Here is a 16,760-nt window from a genome sequence, read left to right as displayed (position 1 = left end):
CCAGGCAGCATGTTGCTTGTGCTACGGTGAGCAGCCTCCGTGGCCTCAACGTGTTACCATGGCCTGCAGCGTCTCCGGACTTGTCTCCCATTGAGCACATTTGGGACGTCATTGGTCGGCAATTGCAAAGGGAGCTACCAGCAGCCAATCTTGATGATTTGCGTTCCCAAGTGCACTCAGCGTGGCATAACATTCCTCAGACAACCATTAATAACCTCATTGAAAGCATGCCAAGGCGTGTAAGTGCGTGGATTTCTGCGTGTAGCGCTCATACTTGATACTGAATAAATTAAGACATTTGGAATATTTTATTTCCATTTTTTTATCATTTGTATATCATTAACATGTCTATCGATCCGTTCAGTTCCACAATTACAAAACCTTTTATTTTTGGTGTTGCAATTTCAATGTTGCGGAGTGTAGATAGATAGATAGACAGACAGACAGACAGACAGACAGACAGACAGACAGACAGATAGATAGATAGATAGATAGATAGATAGATAGATAGATAGATAGATAGATAGATAGATAGATAGATAGATAGATAGACAGATAGATATTAGGAAGATGGATGGATGGATGGATGGATGGATGGATGGATGGATGGATGGATGGATGGATGGATGGATGGATGGATGGATGGATGGATGGATAGATAGATAGATAGATAGATAGATAGATAGATAGATAGATAGATAGATAGATAGATAGATAGGGCGTTGCCTGGGTGGGTAACCTCAATACCATTGTAGATTCATGTAGATATAACCTGACAATACCCGTTCAGTCATCATTCCTTTCCTCCTCGCCTCGGGCTCTTGGTGTAATATTCCATTATTACAGTCAGTTGCAGAGTTTTATGCTCCGTCAAACAATTAAAGATCAAAGCTCCTACATTCCTGTTAATTCATCTATAAAATATCTGCACGCAATAAAAGAAGAAACTAAATGATATGAACCATAAAAGCAACAAAATAAATTGGTTGTTTTGTAGGGTTTATGCAGAATCCCTCGTATGGAAATAGATGAGCGGCGCTCCAGTGAGTGTTATATATTAGATCGTTACTGTTATTTTTTTACCTGAATGTACTGGCTGTTTACTTAATGGGATTTTACGGCAAAAAGCACCACGTTTATCTTACGCTGGTAGTAGATCTATAAAAACGTTCTTTTAAAATTCCCTAACTGGTCGTATATTCTTGTTTATCGATGACAAATGGAGCCACGGCATATTTCCCCGGTGTCGTATTAATATTGTCTTCTCCTATCGGACAGGATGGGTTTATGTACTCTGTAATCTATATCTCTTATGGGAATTGATGTGCGGTTCTATCTGGAGTAAATGTATTACTTGGCTATTTGAAGTTGGGGCTGAAGTCCATATATTTGCGCAGAGTCGTAGTTGTTACCGAGTGGTGAAGCAGCGTGCAGTGCTGTTATATGGCAGCGTCATTGCACTTTCCAGTCATATAGATAAAAGTGAAAGATTTTTTCTCTTTTTTCTGTTAATGTGTTTTGTATATCCCTACAGGTAATGGGGTGGTCATACATCTGCCAGGACTGTTTGAGGAGGCAGAAAAAAATGAAAAGAAAGGTAAATATCAATGATCGGCTGTAAAATATTGCTGACTGAACATAGATTGGGGTCATGGCCGAATAGAGGGGTGAAAGGAAATAATAGGGCATACGGATGTCATAGACCACCCACTCTTTAAGCCTTAGCAAAGAAAACTAACAAATAGAGGTCAGCCCGTACATGAATTGATTGCATTCATTTGAATAGCCAGCATGTAATACTACAATTCCCCTGTAGTGGCCGCTCCAGGGGAAATGTATAGCCAGCTGGAGCGATCAATCTATATCGTCGGGGAATTCAGAAGCCAAACCCACAGCAATCAGGTGATCGCAGGCCCTGCTTCTATTGATAAAGAGGTTGTATCAATGAGAAAACCCCTATAAGCAGCATTTTTTCATAAATTAAAAAAAATCACTCTGCCTTGTGTTGAGTACTTTCTTGGAAGCTGTTAATGAGCTACCAAAGTATTGTCTGCACCTTTGTCAAATCTGTGACACCCCCATTCACATATATCTCTATACACACACACACACACACACACACACACACATATATATATATATATATATATATATATATATAGTAGCGTGGCCTTAAAGGGATTGTACAGGCTTAGAAAAACATGGCTGCTCAGCACTATTTCTGTCCACAGGACTTTTGTGGTATTGCAGCTCAGTACTTCTGAAGTGAATGGTGCTAAGCTGTAATACCATACACAACCTGTAGACAGGTGTGGCGCTGTTTTCGGAAGAAAGCAGACAAGTTTTTCTAAGCCTTTTAGATTCCCTTTTTTGTCTTCATGTTGTCAATGGAAATATCTCTCATATGTCTTATTTCAGGTTTGAAAGACTGGGAGAAAAGGTTGATCATATCTGATCGAGCCCATATTGGTAAGTCCAAGCCAATGTAATAAATATATAGTTTTGTGTGTGTATATACAGCATGTATATTTATTTTACTACTAATATATATACGTGTTTCTTTGTGACTTACCCATATTCGTCCCCCGTACAGTGTGCGACTTTCACCAGGCAGTTGATGGCCTTCAAGAAGTCCAGAGACAAGCTCAAGATGGGAAAAAGTAATTATATTACTCCACCTTCATGCTGTTAGTAATTTTCTTATAGCTTAAAAAAAAGTCAGACATTATAACTAATGATATTGAATTTTACATTAATTAAATATTTCGTTTCATGAAAATATAAGACATTCCATACAAGTGGCATTTCAGCTTATTTATATTTCCTCACCATTTGCCAGTCTGATAGGTGTGATAGTTGCTATAGTTTAATGATACTAAAATGCATTATATTTCCTATTAGGGCATTCTAAGTTATTAGAGGGGGGTCCCCTGTTCAGGATCCTTATCAATAAGCCAGAACAGAGAGCGTCTACAAAGAGCGTCTCTTCTCTCTCTTGCTCTGCAGGATTCAACATTACACGGGCACACCATTGATTTCAATACGTTCTGTGTAATTCTTCATTTCTACTGTGGTGGCGCTGCAGGTAAATTGAACACTTGCTCCAGAGTTCCACCACAGTTTAAAGCCGATCAGTGGGGTTGGGATGGCAGGTTCCTGAGCAGGCTACAATCCCCCCATTAGTTAAACATGTCCCAAAAGTATACATGGAAAAGGGGGTTGTCATATTGGATGGGGCATGTGTTTATTTTAATGAGAATTAACCCTTTCCCGAAGCTTGACGTAAAAATACATCAAGGGCATGAGGTCATTCGGACGTACTATTTAATAAAGACAATCCCACGCACACTTTGCCCATGAGATCAAAGTCGGAATCATGGCTGTTATACACAGCATCACCCCCGCTGCAACAGTTTAGAGAAAACTCCCAATTTCAGAGCCATGATTACACCTAAAAACCTCTCCCCTACTTCTCAATATCAAACATTTGGTAGGTTAGTAAGAAGTAAGGTAAGGATGGAAGGAATTATGACTGCAGGATCAGACTACACAGGGTTGGTTTGAAGTCTGTCACCATGGAAACACATTGGTCTGCATAGGAGATGCACACACAAAACGGTAGGATATTTTTAATCACTATTTTAAAAGTTACTTTATTTGTTATTTTTACTGCATTGGAGCAATAAAAGAAAACAACTGGTTGCATAGGTGGACATGGCACTCAAGTTGATGATTATGGAAGTTCCTGATTTGCTTGATAGATGTGGTTACATGTGATCTTGAGTTATTGCTTCTAGTAGTAAGTGCCCGGGATGGACTTAGACAGCTTAGGGCCACTGTGCAAGAAAATATGTGGGCCCTTTGTTTGTGGAGTGTAGGAAGTCATGTTATTTTCTTCTTAAGATTGTGGTTGGCCCCTTTACCTACAGGGCCCCTATACAACTTCACATATGGTAAGTCCACCCCTTGGAATTGGCACGTTAGGAAACGGTGGTTCTTCTGTACTAAGCCCCCTCCTTCACAAAAACTATAGGCAGATATGCCACGGTCCTTGATGTAGGATGTACATCATAACTGAAAAAATTAGTATTTACAAAATTCCTATTTAGTGGTCCAAAAATGTGAAGAATTTATTACAAATGTAATTCTGTGTCTAGCGAGGTATCTGTTCTTAACCCTCATTTTTTTTGGGGTCGTAGCATAGGCACTACGAAGAAAGGCATTGGACCAACATACTCATCAAAAGCATCTCGCACTGGTCTTCGAGTTTGTGACCTTCTTTCCGATTTTGATGAGTTTTCTTCCAGGTCTGGTATATTGACTTGTTATATCTTTTTATTACCTTTTCCAGAGTAATGGGCAGGCCAAGGATTTAAAGGGGCAGCCCGAGATAAGTTAAAAAAAAAAAGTCTATTTCGTTTTTTTCTCCAGAAACAGTCCATAGACCAAAGCAGACCCATTTTTCCTAATCTCTGACAACTCCTTTAACCAGTATTTCATAAAATCACACTATAAGTTCTACCCACTTCTTACAATTTCCCTTACTAAAGTATTAGTATTGTCAGTGACCCTCCTTCATATACATAACAACACTTTTGAATGCTTTATGAAGGTCTATCATAAAAGGGTTCTCCGCTTTGGACAATCCTTACTTATTAGCAAGGATCAGCTGTAATCTGTGGGGAAACCTGTCAGCAAGTGTTCAGTTTCCCTGCAGCGCCACCACAGGAGAAATGAAGCATTACATAGTCTCCATTCAAATCAATAAGTTGTCTGTGTAATGCAGGACAGGTTCTCCAGAGTGAGAGATGTTCTTTATATCTGCTCTCCACTCTGGCCAAGAGATGAGGATCCTAAACAGGAGACCCTCTCCATTGATTCAACATTCTCTAATAGAGTGTATGAAAAGGGGTTGTTTAAAGTGGACAACTCCTTTAAAGTTGAAGATATCTTCTCCGACAATTAAAACGTTAAACTTGGTCGGACATACATGTCCGCTCTATGACCGACAGGGAGATAAGCAGCTGCTTATCCATGGATATATAATCCCTATATGTAAATGGTCATAATAAATCCATCAGATAAGAATCCTTATCTGACCTGCATACAAATTTTAGCCCTTCTATTGGTGTCCGACAGCGTCCTGTAAACCTCATATCAGCTGTACAGCTCTCTAGCTAATGGTAGAGCATCAAGAGACGGAAAACCTCTAATAACTAAACATGCCCCAAAAGAGCATGAAGACATAGGTTGGCATATGAAAGGGGCATCTATTGATTCCAGGATTATTAGGGGAAATAGCAGAAAATTATTTTTTAGTGATGGGACAAAAAAACACCAATAAAAAAAAAGGTTTCGGTGAAGCTGAAAGACTATAATGTAACGGAAATTTCTGCTACCCTGAATATCGGTCCTTCAATTGGAACTTATTACAAATTCTTTATTATAGATCTGCTGGGTGACAACCAATATACTTCCATTATCGCTACCCTAGGGGTTGTCATCAATCTTTCTAGAGCACTGGGTAGTAAATGTGCCTAGATATGCAATGGTATGAGAGTAAAGATGTATCGGTGCACAACTAGGCGTTCTGGATTATTATAAGAGAGCATGGTCGTTAACAATTATGGGAGCAAAATCGGCAGCCATATTGAATGACACTCCGCCTTCTCCAGAGCAGATATGGGCAGATGTACCTAAAACATGGCTGAACAGGCGGATAGAGAGACGATAAACTCATAAGCATTTGGGGAATAATTTTTCTTATATTTCAACGTGTCTCGTGTTATTAGTTTGTGATACTGAAATCATAAAATCAATGTTATATTTTGTAGGTTCAAAAACCTGGCACATCAGCATCAGTCAATGTTCCCGAATCTGGAGGTAGATATAGAAGGGCAGCTCAAGAAATTGAAGGTAAGGTTTATCTCTCTGTGAGGATACAGGCGGCCGCAAACAGCACCTCCAGAGCATCGGGGGAGAATTTCCCCGCAATCCACTAATCAATAATACAATTATAATTAGGGGATGGCTCATAATACAGTTTTATAATATAATAAAGTGACTCTTCAAACTGGAGCTTTACTTCAAAATAGTATACAGTCAAGTATCACTCATCACTTATAAACTTCTCTAACGTTGCAGATGTACGCTGAGAAAATACGGCCAATGGTTCGAGATGGTGTGTACTTCATGTTTGAAGCTCTTCATGGCTCTACAAAGAAGATTTTGGTGGAAGGAGCTAATGCTGCACTACTTGACATTGACTTTGGTTGGTTAACAAAATCCAAAATGGATAGATAGATAGATAGATAGATAGATAGATAGATAGATAGATAGATAGATAGATAGATAGATAGATAGATAGATAGATAGATAGATAGATAGATAGATAGATAGATAGATAGATAGATATGGGATAGATAGATATTGGATAGATAGATATGGGATAGATAGATATGGGATAGATAGATAGATAGATAGATAGATAGATAGATAGATAGATAGATAGATAGATAGATAGATAGATAGATAGATAGATAGATAGATAGATAGATAGATAGATAGATAGATAGAGCAGACAAAAAATGGCGGCAGCACACTGCGAACACTAATGTAACCTAAACTGATAAATATAAATAAATATGCATTACGGCTAAATCTACTTATAATAGGGAGGTTCTTAGCGCACATTTAGATCAAAAAGTGTTTGCCCACCTGCCACGACAAGGCATCCTCCATAGGTGGGGACCTACTCTGCACATACACCCAGAACTGGGACTAAGCCTACATATATATCTGGGGATGGTAGGAACCAGCATTAAACTAATTAAAATCACCCAGGGTAGAATGGGAGGAGTGCAAGAACAAAAAATGGAGGCAGCTGGTTCCTACCATCCCCAGATATATATATCTAGGCTTAGTCCCAGTTCTGGGTGTATGTGCAGAGTAGGTCCCCACCTATGGAGGATGCCTTGTCATGGCAGGTGGGCAAACACATTTTGATCTAAATGTGCACTAAGAACCTCCCGATTCCACCATAAACATGCATGCTTAAGGCCCTATTACACCGGCCAATTTTGGCCGGTGCAGCGAGCGCCGGTTAACGGCGCTCGTTTGCTCCTATCACACGGAGCTATGGATGGGGATGAGTGGTCGTTACTCCGAACGCTCGCCCCCATACATTATTATCATGTCAGCACCGCGGCTCCCTGTTTATACAGGGAGATGGGTGGCCGACAATGATAATATTTAACTTTTTTAAAACGATACGATCAGCAGATGATCCAGCGTTTGCTCGTTCATCTGCAGATCGCTGCCCTGTTTACACAGGGCAATTATCGGCAACGAGGGCTTGCTCGACCGAGCGTGCATATCTACTCAATGGGAGAGGGAAATCAGCCAGACACCCCTGACAGTCACTTATCTCCTGCGGAAACAAAAGATCGGGCATGTTGAAATCCAACATGCCCAATTCTTCTTTCCCCTGACATCTGCCATCAAGGGAAAGTGAAAACACCCCAATACACATCATATAGTCGGCTGGTCCAGATGAAATTGGCAGATTTGGCTGAATGTCGTCTGGTGTGTATGGGCACCTGAAGGGTAAGCTACAAGAGAAGAAATAAAGTTTCTGCAGAGGCAGTGGCGTACATAGAAGTGAGGGGCCCCGATAGCAAAGCTTAAATGCCCCCCCATTATGGTGTCAGGTTTTGCCACGTACCCCTGTACACCTTTTTCCATGAACCTTGAGGCCCCCCCCCCCCTTCCCCTGTTACTAAACTTTAGTTTGGATTAAACCTGACATTTTTGAACAGTTCATATACAGATATCATATATATAAGTTGCGTAACTTAATACATTGTATTACTTATATTTATACAGATCCTGCATTACAACCTGTGTTATACTCCAGAGCTGCATTCACAATTCTGTAGACTTCAGAGCTGAAATCTCCCAGCATCTCTTGCTGGCAAAATGTATACAGAGTTTGCTCTGGAGATTTGCATTCTGGAAGTGTCATATTTACACCAAGTGTCAAAACACTTTAGAACATAACAAAGATCCCTCTTACCATCCATAGATTAACCATTTAGAACATGTCTCCGATCAAACTACTAATCAAAATTGGATATTGATCAATCGAGTCCTATTGGATCTTAAGATTATGCACATTGTTTCCTGAGGTCCTCAATGAAAAGATTGAGAATACCCGTTATTACCAAATTCTCCCAGCCACACTCTATATCTTTTACGCTATTTTGCCGTCTATCTATTTTCTATGTAGAAGAGTTATTTGAGCACTATTTATATGATATTTGAACAATGTGTTTTATAGAACAGGAATGAAACATAACGTTTCATTCCTGTTTAATTCAGATTTTTATATTTTACTTTCATATGTATTCGGCCTATTTTACATTCATTTGTATTTATAATTATTCATTCAATATATGAACAATATTGTCTGTATTTTAGATGAAATTGTCATATATGGATTATGTATGTGATTTTTAGGCCGTTTCCGCTCGATTGTTGGATACCTAGTTTAAATACACAGACTTGATGTAATTATTTTTAGCTACCTGAAGGTCAGATCGACCTTGAAACTCGTTATTCGTGCAATAAATTTAAATTTTAACAGAACTTGGTGATGCATTTTTTTTCTGTACGTTGGGTGGTTTATATTTACAATAATCTGATGTAGAAAAACAAACTATCCCACTATTTTAGGTTTCGTTCACATCTGCGTCAGTGCTCCGTTCATGGGTTCCGTCAGAATTTTCCATCAGGGGAACCCATGAAGGAACCATGACTGAAACAAATGGAAACCATAAGATTCCGTTTGCATCACCATCTATTTCAATGGTTACGGATCCGGTGCAAATGGTTTCCGTATGTCACCGTTGTGTAAGGGTTCCGTCGTTTTGATGGAATGAATAGTGCAGTCGACTACGGTTTGATTCCGTCAAAACGACTGAACCCTTGCACAACGGTGACACATGGGAAACATTTGCACTGGATCCGTCACCATTGAAATAGATGGTGATGCAAATGGAAACCGGAAACCTATGGTTTCCGTTTGTTTCAGTCAGGGCTCCATTCTGACTAAAAGCTCCAACGGAAGCCAGAACGGAGCCCTGACGCAGATGTGAACGAAGCCTTAGAGGAGCTCAGATAAGCTGTTAGGGGTGTGTCTGTCAACAAGTTTGTTGACTGTTTCCAATAACAACCAGCAGAACTTTGAATACTCCGTGCAGAAGAAGTAATGCAATGCATTTACAAAGTTTCACAACTTTTTCTGTTGCATTTTGCACATATTTTTGCAATTGTTTTTATCTCACGGATAAAAATAGCTATTCTAGAAAGGAATTTCAGGGACTAGAAATAATGGAAAGATTTATCCTGATCTTTTTGCTATAGGATCAATGGTGTGTGACAAAGAACAAGTATAATAACATTGTAGACTAACATAATAAATTATATAATGATGATTAAACTACTTATCTACCTAATGACTAGAAAGCTGCTCTACTATAATTAGCTTGTGGGCTGGACATATTATAAAGTATCAGGCCTGTAATTATCTTATTCTTTTATTCATTAATTTCCGGCTTCAGACAGACTCATTGCCGCAGTAGTAGCTGATTCAATGCATACAATGCTAATTGGGTTTAATTCATTTATTAATTTAATCGGCTGTTCAGAGACACCAAATGTGCAGAAATTATAGTGAGTCTGGGTTCACACTGTGCGTTTTTGTTGCATTTTTAACATGCATTTTTTTTGTATTTGAGGATGAACTCCCATTAAGAGACATAGATGTTTATCTACCAAACAAAACAAAAAAAAACGCAACAAAAATGCACAGTGTGAACCCAGCCTTACAAACAAAGCACTTTTTAGATCCTAGCCTTTTAAATGAATTATCTGTGAATACTTAGCATAGACCATCAAGTTGCAAATGGTGGGGTCCAATCTATGCTGCGGGACTGCGGTATGCTCTAGCGTGCGGTTTTGACAGTTTTACACCCATAGAATTCAATTAATAAAATGTGCACCAAAAACTGCAACTGCGTGTGTGAACCATGTGGCAGTTTTTGGATTTTGGTGCCAACATACATGCCTAAAGGGGGCCTAAAGGAGATTTTTACTTTTCCTGATGCGCAATGACTAGCCGATCAGGCCGGAGGAAGAGGACACTGCAGAATCTCATGGCCAGCGTTTTCTAGGGTATCACTTGGACACTGCTCAACCCCCACCCCCTCCCCCGTCCCATTGCCTCCATATGTCGTACTAGAAAATAAAATGTGATATTATTATTATTATAAATGGAGTTGTTTAAAGTCGAAAAACCCTTAAAGGGTCCCATCTTGACGACCCCTGACCTTCTGAACTATATTATATGTATATATATTTTGTTATTGAAGTTCTTCACTATTATAAACTTGCTGTTGAACCCTTATCTGCAGGTACATACCCTTTTGTGACATCATCAAATTGTACAGTGGGAGGCGTCTGCACTGGACTTGGAATCCCCCCCCAAAATATAGGGGAGGTGTATGGTGTGGTCAAAGCGTATACCACTAGAGTGGGCATAGGAGCCTTCCCAACAGAACAAATAAATGTGAGTATACCGAGACCACTAATAAACCGGCAACTATATCCAGATTTAGGGAAAATAATCCACCGAGACTGCATGCCACCCAACCACCCTGTCCTGGGATTAGCTGCATAAAAGCTGTCCATGCCACCCTCTCCCTCCCACCTGGGATTAGCAGTTTTGTAGGAGCTATGGCAAAGGCCCTTAATGATGATAGTGGGGGTTCCCGGCAGCTGCTATAGCCAGGGGGAGCGGCTGGTGATTGTTAATTTTCCTTGAAGCAACACCAGGAAATTTTGAATCACGCAGCACGCATTGAAATCAATGGGACAACGATATGCGCCGCGAAAAACGAGCCGCGATCAACGAGACAGCTCGTTGATTGGCGTTCATTTCCTCCTTTCACCAGGAGCAGTGATCGATTATAACGAGTGATTGTTAGGGCTGATTCAGACGTGCGTGGCGTTTTTGCGCACGCAAAAAAAGCTGCGTTTTGCCTGCGCAAAAGCCACTTACCTGCTCCGTGAGGCAGCATCATATGAAGCGCGGCTGCGTGCTTTTCGCCATTCGGATGTTTGTAAACAGAAAAGCACGTGGTGCTTTTCTGTTTACATTCATCCTTTTGCCAGCAGGTGCGCGAAACAGGCAGTTCGCACGGAAGTGCTTCCGTGCGACCTGCGTGGTTTTCACACACCCATTGACTTCAATGGGTACGTGTTGCGCAAAATACGCCGAGATATTGACCGTGCCGCGCTTTTTGCGCAGCGGACAAACGCTGCGCAAAAAGCACGGACTGTCTGTACTGCCCCATAGACTTGTATTGGTCTGTGCGTGGCGCGTGAAAACCACGCGGCCCGCACGGACGCAATACACGTTCGTGTGAATCCAGCCTTAAGGTGGTTTTACACTGGGCGATTATCGGGCAGACGAGATGGCACGCTAGTTGCAGATAATTTCCCTGTATAAACAGGGCAGCGATCAGCAGATGAACGAGCAAAGGCTCAATCATCTGCTGATCGTATCGTTTTAAAAAAGTAAAATATTATTGTTGTCGGCAGCGCATCTCTCGGTGTGAACAGGGAGACTCGCCGCCGGCATGATAAGGGTATGTTCACAAACTAAAAACCTCTGAAAATACGGAGCAGTTTGCAAGGGAAAACAGGTCCTGATTTTCAGACTTTTTTAGGCCACTCGCAATTTTCGCTGCTTTTTTTACGGACGTTTTTGGAGCTTTTTTCAATAGAGTCAATGAAAAACGGCTCCAAAAATGTCCCAAGAAGTGACCTGCACTTCTTTTTCGCGGCCGTTTTTTAACACTTCGTCGGAACAGAACGCCGTTTTCCCATTGAAATTAATGGGCAGATGTTTGGAGGCGTTCTGCTTCCGATTTTTCGGCCATTTTTCGGACGTTTACGGCCCGAAAAATGGACGAAAATAGGACGTGTGAACATACCCTCATAATGTATGGGGAAGAGCGATCGGCGTAACGACCTCTGGTCCCCATACATGGCTCCTTGTGACAGGAGCAAACAAGCGCCGATCAACGATGTCTCGTTGATCGCCACTCGCTGCACCGGCCGGTGTAAAAGGGCCTTTACTATGATCGTTTGCCCATTTCCATTATGTTGGCAGCACATTCCCGTTTACACAGGTAGATGTACTGCTTACTACCAACCATTTTATTGGCTGCGTAAAGGCCCTTATATGTAAGTGAAAAACCCTTTTACACCAATGATTGGGCAAACGCTCATTCTCGATCATTGCCATGTGTAAACAGAGCAACGAACAGTCGATGAACGCGCAAATGCTCGTTCATAGGAGGTACTGCTTGTTTAAGCGGCTAATAAAATGGTCGCTAGTCGGCAGCACATCTCTGTGAGTAAACAGGGGATGTGCTGCTGATATAGTGGAAATGTATAGGGACAAACAATTGTAGTAACGATCGCCCATCCCCATACATAACCGATCATTGCTCTTTGTTAAAGGAGCAAACGAGTGCCGATCAATGAGGTGTCTAGTGGATCGGCACTTGTTTTCACGGCCCTTATCGAACCATGTAAAAGGACCCTAAGCGAGCAGATCAGTCAATGAACGAGCGTTTGCCTTTTCATCGGCTGATCGTTTCCCTGGGCAATGATCTGGAATAAGTGTTCGTATAAACGCTCGTTTGCCCGATCATTGGCCCGTGTAAAAAAGACTTAATAGATAAACCAGTTCATCCAGAGGGAGAGCCGTTCTTTGTAGCAGCTCTCCTCTCTGGTTAAAGAGGCTCTGTCACCAGATTTTGCAACTCCTATCTCGTATTGCAGCAGATCGGCGCTGCAATGTAGATAAGAGTAACGTTTTTATTTTAAAAAAACGAGCATTTTTGGCCAAGTTATGACCATTTTTTTATTTATGCAAATGAGGCTTGCAAAAGTCCAAGTGGGTGTGTTTTAAGTAAAAGTCCAACTGGGCGTGTATTATGTGCGTACATCGGGGCGTGTTTACTACTTTTACTAGCTGAGCGTTCTGATGAGAAGTATCATCCACTTCTCTTCACAACGCCCAGCTTCTGGAAGTGCAGACACAGCCGTGTTCTCGAGAGATCACGCTGTGACGTCACTCACTTCCTGCCCCAGGTCCTGCATCGTGTCGGACGAGTGAGGACACATCGGCACCAGAGGCTACATTTGATTCTGCAGCAGCATCGGCGTTTGCAGGTAAGTAGCTACATCGACTTACCTGCTAACGCAGATGCTGCTGCAGAATCAACTGTAGCCTCTGGTGCCGATGTGTCCTCGCTCGTCCGACACGATGCAGGACCTGGGGCAGGAAGTGAGTGACGTCACAGCGTGATCTCTCGAGAACACGCTGTGTGTCTGTGCACTGCCAGAAGCTGGGCGTTGTGTAGAGAAGTGGATGATACTTCTCATGAGAACGCCCAGCTAGTAAAAGTAGTAAAAACGCCCCGATGTACGCACATAATACACGCCCAGTTGTACTTTTACTTTAAGCACGCCCACTTGGACTTTTGCAAGCCTCATTTGCATAAATACAAAAATGGTCATAACTTGGCCAAAAATGCTCGTTTTTTAAAAAGAAAAACGTTACTGTAATCTACATTGCAGCGCCGATCTGCTGCAATAGCAGGTAGGGGTTGCAAAATCTGGTGACAGAGCCTCTTTAATAGAGGGGAGACCCCCCCCCCTATTACATGGATATGCTGTAATAGGGTCTATAATAGGCTCCTCTTAGCTGAGACACAAGGTTTGTCATTTACAATCAATGAACCAATGTTGTGTCCTAAGTCAAGCCGGACACGGCCAAGGGGAGCTGAAAGGGCACTATGCTTGGAAGAGCGCCACCGTCCCTTCATTCTAGAGATCCAACATTAATGGAATATCTTATTGCATGTTCAAAAATATATCTGGTTGGAAAACCTACACAACCTAGCCTCATACACAAACAATGTGATTGTACCCCTATGTCCTATACCACGGAAGTCTTGGTTTCTATATCTAGCACCAATGAGGATTATAACCCTGAACCATCTTTATGCAAAGGTAATAGGAGTGTTTAGCCTCCATGTAATATTCCTTGTAGATGCCGAATGCAGGTGTACTCCCATGCACCCATGACTTACCTTGTCCTCACTTTTATCTCAGGAAATTGGTAACCTCCTTCAGACTCGGGGTCACGAATGGGGAGTAACCACAGGTCGGAAAAGGAGATGTGGCTGGTTAGACCTGGTCATTTTAAGATATGCCCACATGATCAATGGTTTCACTGGGTAAGTCTATCTATAGTAACCAAACACAGATCCAGAGTGTCTATACTATAGACAGTACAAATATTATAAGCTACAGGACCACAGGAATCCAATTGCATTGTAGACACCATTAGTTTTTCCGTTATTTATATTTTATTGAGTTTCTGGCGTGTGCCAGATGTTGTCTCTATATTACATTTCCTGCCGATTTCTATGTCCACAGTAAAGCACGTCCTTGCTTTGCAGCAGTCTTGAAGCATTCTTACTATAATTCATAGAATACCACGTGTCCATTGTGAAAGTGACCTGCTTTTACCTAGAGTTAAAAAAAAATTGTATTTTAGACTCTATATGCTGAAATACACTAAATAACTTTCTTACAAAACTCTTACAGGACTAAGACCTTATTCACACAGTGCAGATTCGCTGCAGATTCTGCATGTATTTAAGCCAAAACTAGAAACGGAACCTAAACAGAAGAAATATATAAAGGAAGGCCTTATAGGTTTGCTCTCCTGGATCCAATTCTGGTTTTGGCTTAAAAAAAATGCATGTAAAATCTGCAGCAAATCTGCACTGTGTGAACAAGGCTTTACAAGAGAATTGCACCGTAAATGATCTGCTCAGATGCTGACATCAGAGGGATTCGTAAATTGAGGTCTCCACCAATTACCAGAAGAAAGCTCAAGGAGACCTGCCACGTGTCAGAAGATGGCTTTAAATGGAGATTCCCTTTAATAATTATATTTTATTTTTTTCAGCTTGGCACTTACAAAACTGGATATTTTAGACTCTCTGGATGAGATTAAAGTTGGTGTAGCGTACAGACTTAATGGGAAGAGAATCCCATACTTTCCAGGTTTGTAAATCTAATTTGTCTTAATATATTTGGTCTTCCGTGTTAATGGGTGGTTGTAAAACAAGATTTAAAGTTACATGCACCTTAGGCCTTATTCAGACAGCCATGTTCGGTCTTTGAAATACGGACCATGTGTCGGCCATATTTCCTGGACTGACCATAGTTCAGGGAGCCGGGCTCCTAGCATCATAGTGATGTTAGGTGTCCCTGCATCCCCACGGGAATACTGTCCCATACTGTCATCATGTTTTCAATACAGTACAGTATTCCCACGGGGGGGGGGGGGGGGTAGGGACTCCTAGCGTCATACATAACAATGATGCTGGAAGCCCAAATCCCTGAACTGTGGTCCGTCCTGGAAATACAACTGGCATATGGTCTGTATATGGTGGACCGTACACGGCCATCTGAATAAGGCGTTAATAGCAGGATATGCTCTTACTTTAGCAACCTCGCAGCGCTGCTAATGTTACTAGACTACTACTGCTGCTGGGGCTATATTCATTACAGGGAATCTATCATTAGATGCCTGGCCAAAAACTTAATGGGGTTGTCCACTTTCTGAAAACTGATGACCTATCCAACGAATAGGTCATCAGTATATGTTCGATCCCTCACCGATCCGGCACTCTGGCTGCCCCCCGGGCATATGGCTCCTGTCAAAGAATAGCAGCCATTCGGCGGTATTGCAGTTCTGCTCTGCTCCTATTCAACCAGTGGAGCCATTTCTCCATTGAGGTGCGGACCCGGAAAGTCAAACACATAACTAAATATAAATGTATATAACCATGCATTGCAACATTTAGAACATTTACGTATTATTCTCTTTCATAGCCAATCAAGAAATTTTACAGAAGGTAGAAGTGGAATATGAAGTGATGCCCGGCTGGAAGAGTGACACCACAGGTGCCAGGAGATGGGAAGACCTTCCTGCCAAGGCGCAGAACTATATCAGATTTGTGGAGAACCACATTGGAGTGCCTGGTATGTATACAATCCTGAGGAAATGCCTCTAAGGCTTCATTCACATCTGCGTCAGGGCTCCGTTCATGGGTTCTGTCGGACCTTTCTGTCAGGGGAACCCATGAACGGAAACCAAACTGAAACAAACCGAAACCATAGGGAATGTGAATATTTCCTCCTAAAGCTTGTTTCCATTCAGTGCGTCGATGTAAGAACTGTACCGTATGTTTACAGTATGCTCTGCTCTATTATATTATAATACAGGTCACAGGAAATTTTCCATTGCCATGTCTGTAAATAATGTTTATACAAACATGACATTGTGGTGATTATACGGAGATGAGCGGCGCTACATGGCACTGCTTATTTCTTCCAGCAGGCAGAACCAGTCACAAAACCTATTTACAGGAAGTTCCTTCTCCTGTGCCAACCACTGATTGACTGACATGCAGTTCTCCTTCTCTCTATACAAAGAGGTTCTTCAGCAGCTGCAATGTATATTATACAGTTATGTGCCCCAGATGCTGCAGAACATCATAATACACCTTTTGAAAATGATGAGAGAATTTAATTTCAATAAATAG

The 16,760-nt window shown here is 41.5% G+C and overlaps 1 protein-coding gene across 2 annotated transcripts in view; it reads left to right on the top strand.

The window, feature by feature from the left end:
- ADSS1 (adenylosuccinate synthase 1) overlaps positions 1-16,760 on the top strand; it is a 33,567-nt gene that overhangs the window by 16,263 nt on the left and 544 nt on the right. Inside the window, exons 3-12 of one of the 2 annotated variants that reach the window (XM_075843828.1) lie at positions 1,535-1,597; positions 2,419-2,469; positions 2,594-2,660; positions 4,200-4,307; positions 5,835-5,916; positions 6,145-6,271; positions 10,473-10,627; positions 14,251-14,375; positions 15,116-15,213; positions 16,048-16,197. In XM_075843828.1, the coding sequence (XP_075699943.1) occupies positions 1,535-1,597; positions 2,419-2,469; positions 2,594-2,660; positions 4,200-4,307; positions 5,835-5,916; positions 6,145-6,271; positions 10,473-10,627; positions 14,251-14,375; positions 15,116-15,213; positions 16,048-16,197 (1,026 nt within the window). The remainder of the gene's footprint in view (positions 1-1,534; positions 1,598-2,418; positions 2,470-2,593; positions 2,661-4,199; positions 4,308-5,834; positions 5,917-6,144; positions 6,272-10,472; positions 10,628-14,250; positions 14,376-15,115; positions 15,214-16,047; positions 16,198-16,760) is intronic. The other variant, XM_075843829.1, reaches the window with a different exon arrangement.

The sequence above is a fragment of the Rhinoderma darwinii genome, chromosome 12, assembly GCF_050947455.1.
Source record: "Rhinoderma darwinii isolate aRhiDar2 chromosome 12, aRhiDar2.hap1, whole genome shotgun sequence".
In the NCBI taxonomy this organism is placed as follows: domain Eukaryota; kingdom Metazoa; phylum Chordata; class Amphibia; order Anura; family Rhinodermatidae; genus Rhinoderma; species Rhinoderma darwinii.
This window is presented reverse-complemented; position numbering and strand designations above follow the sequence as displayed.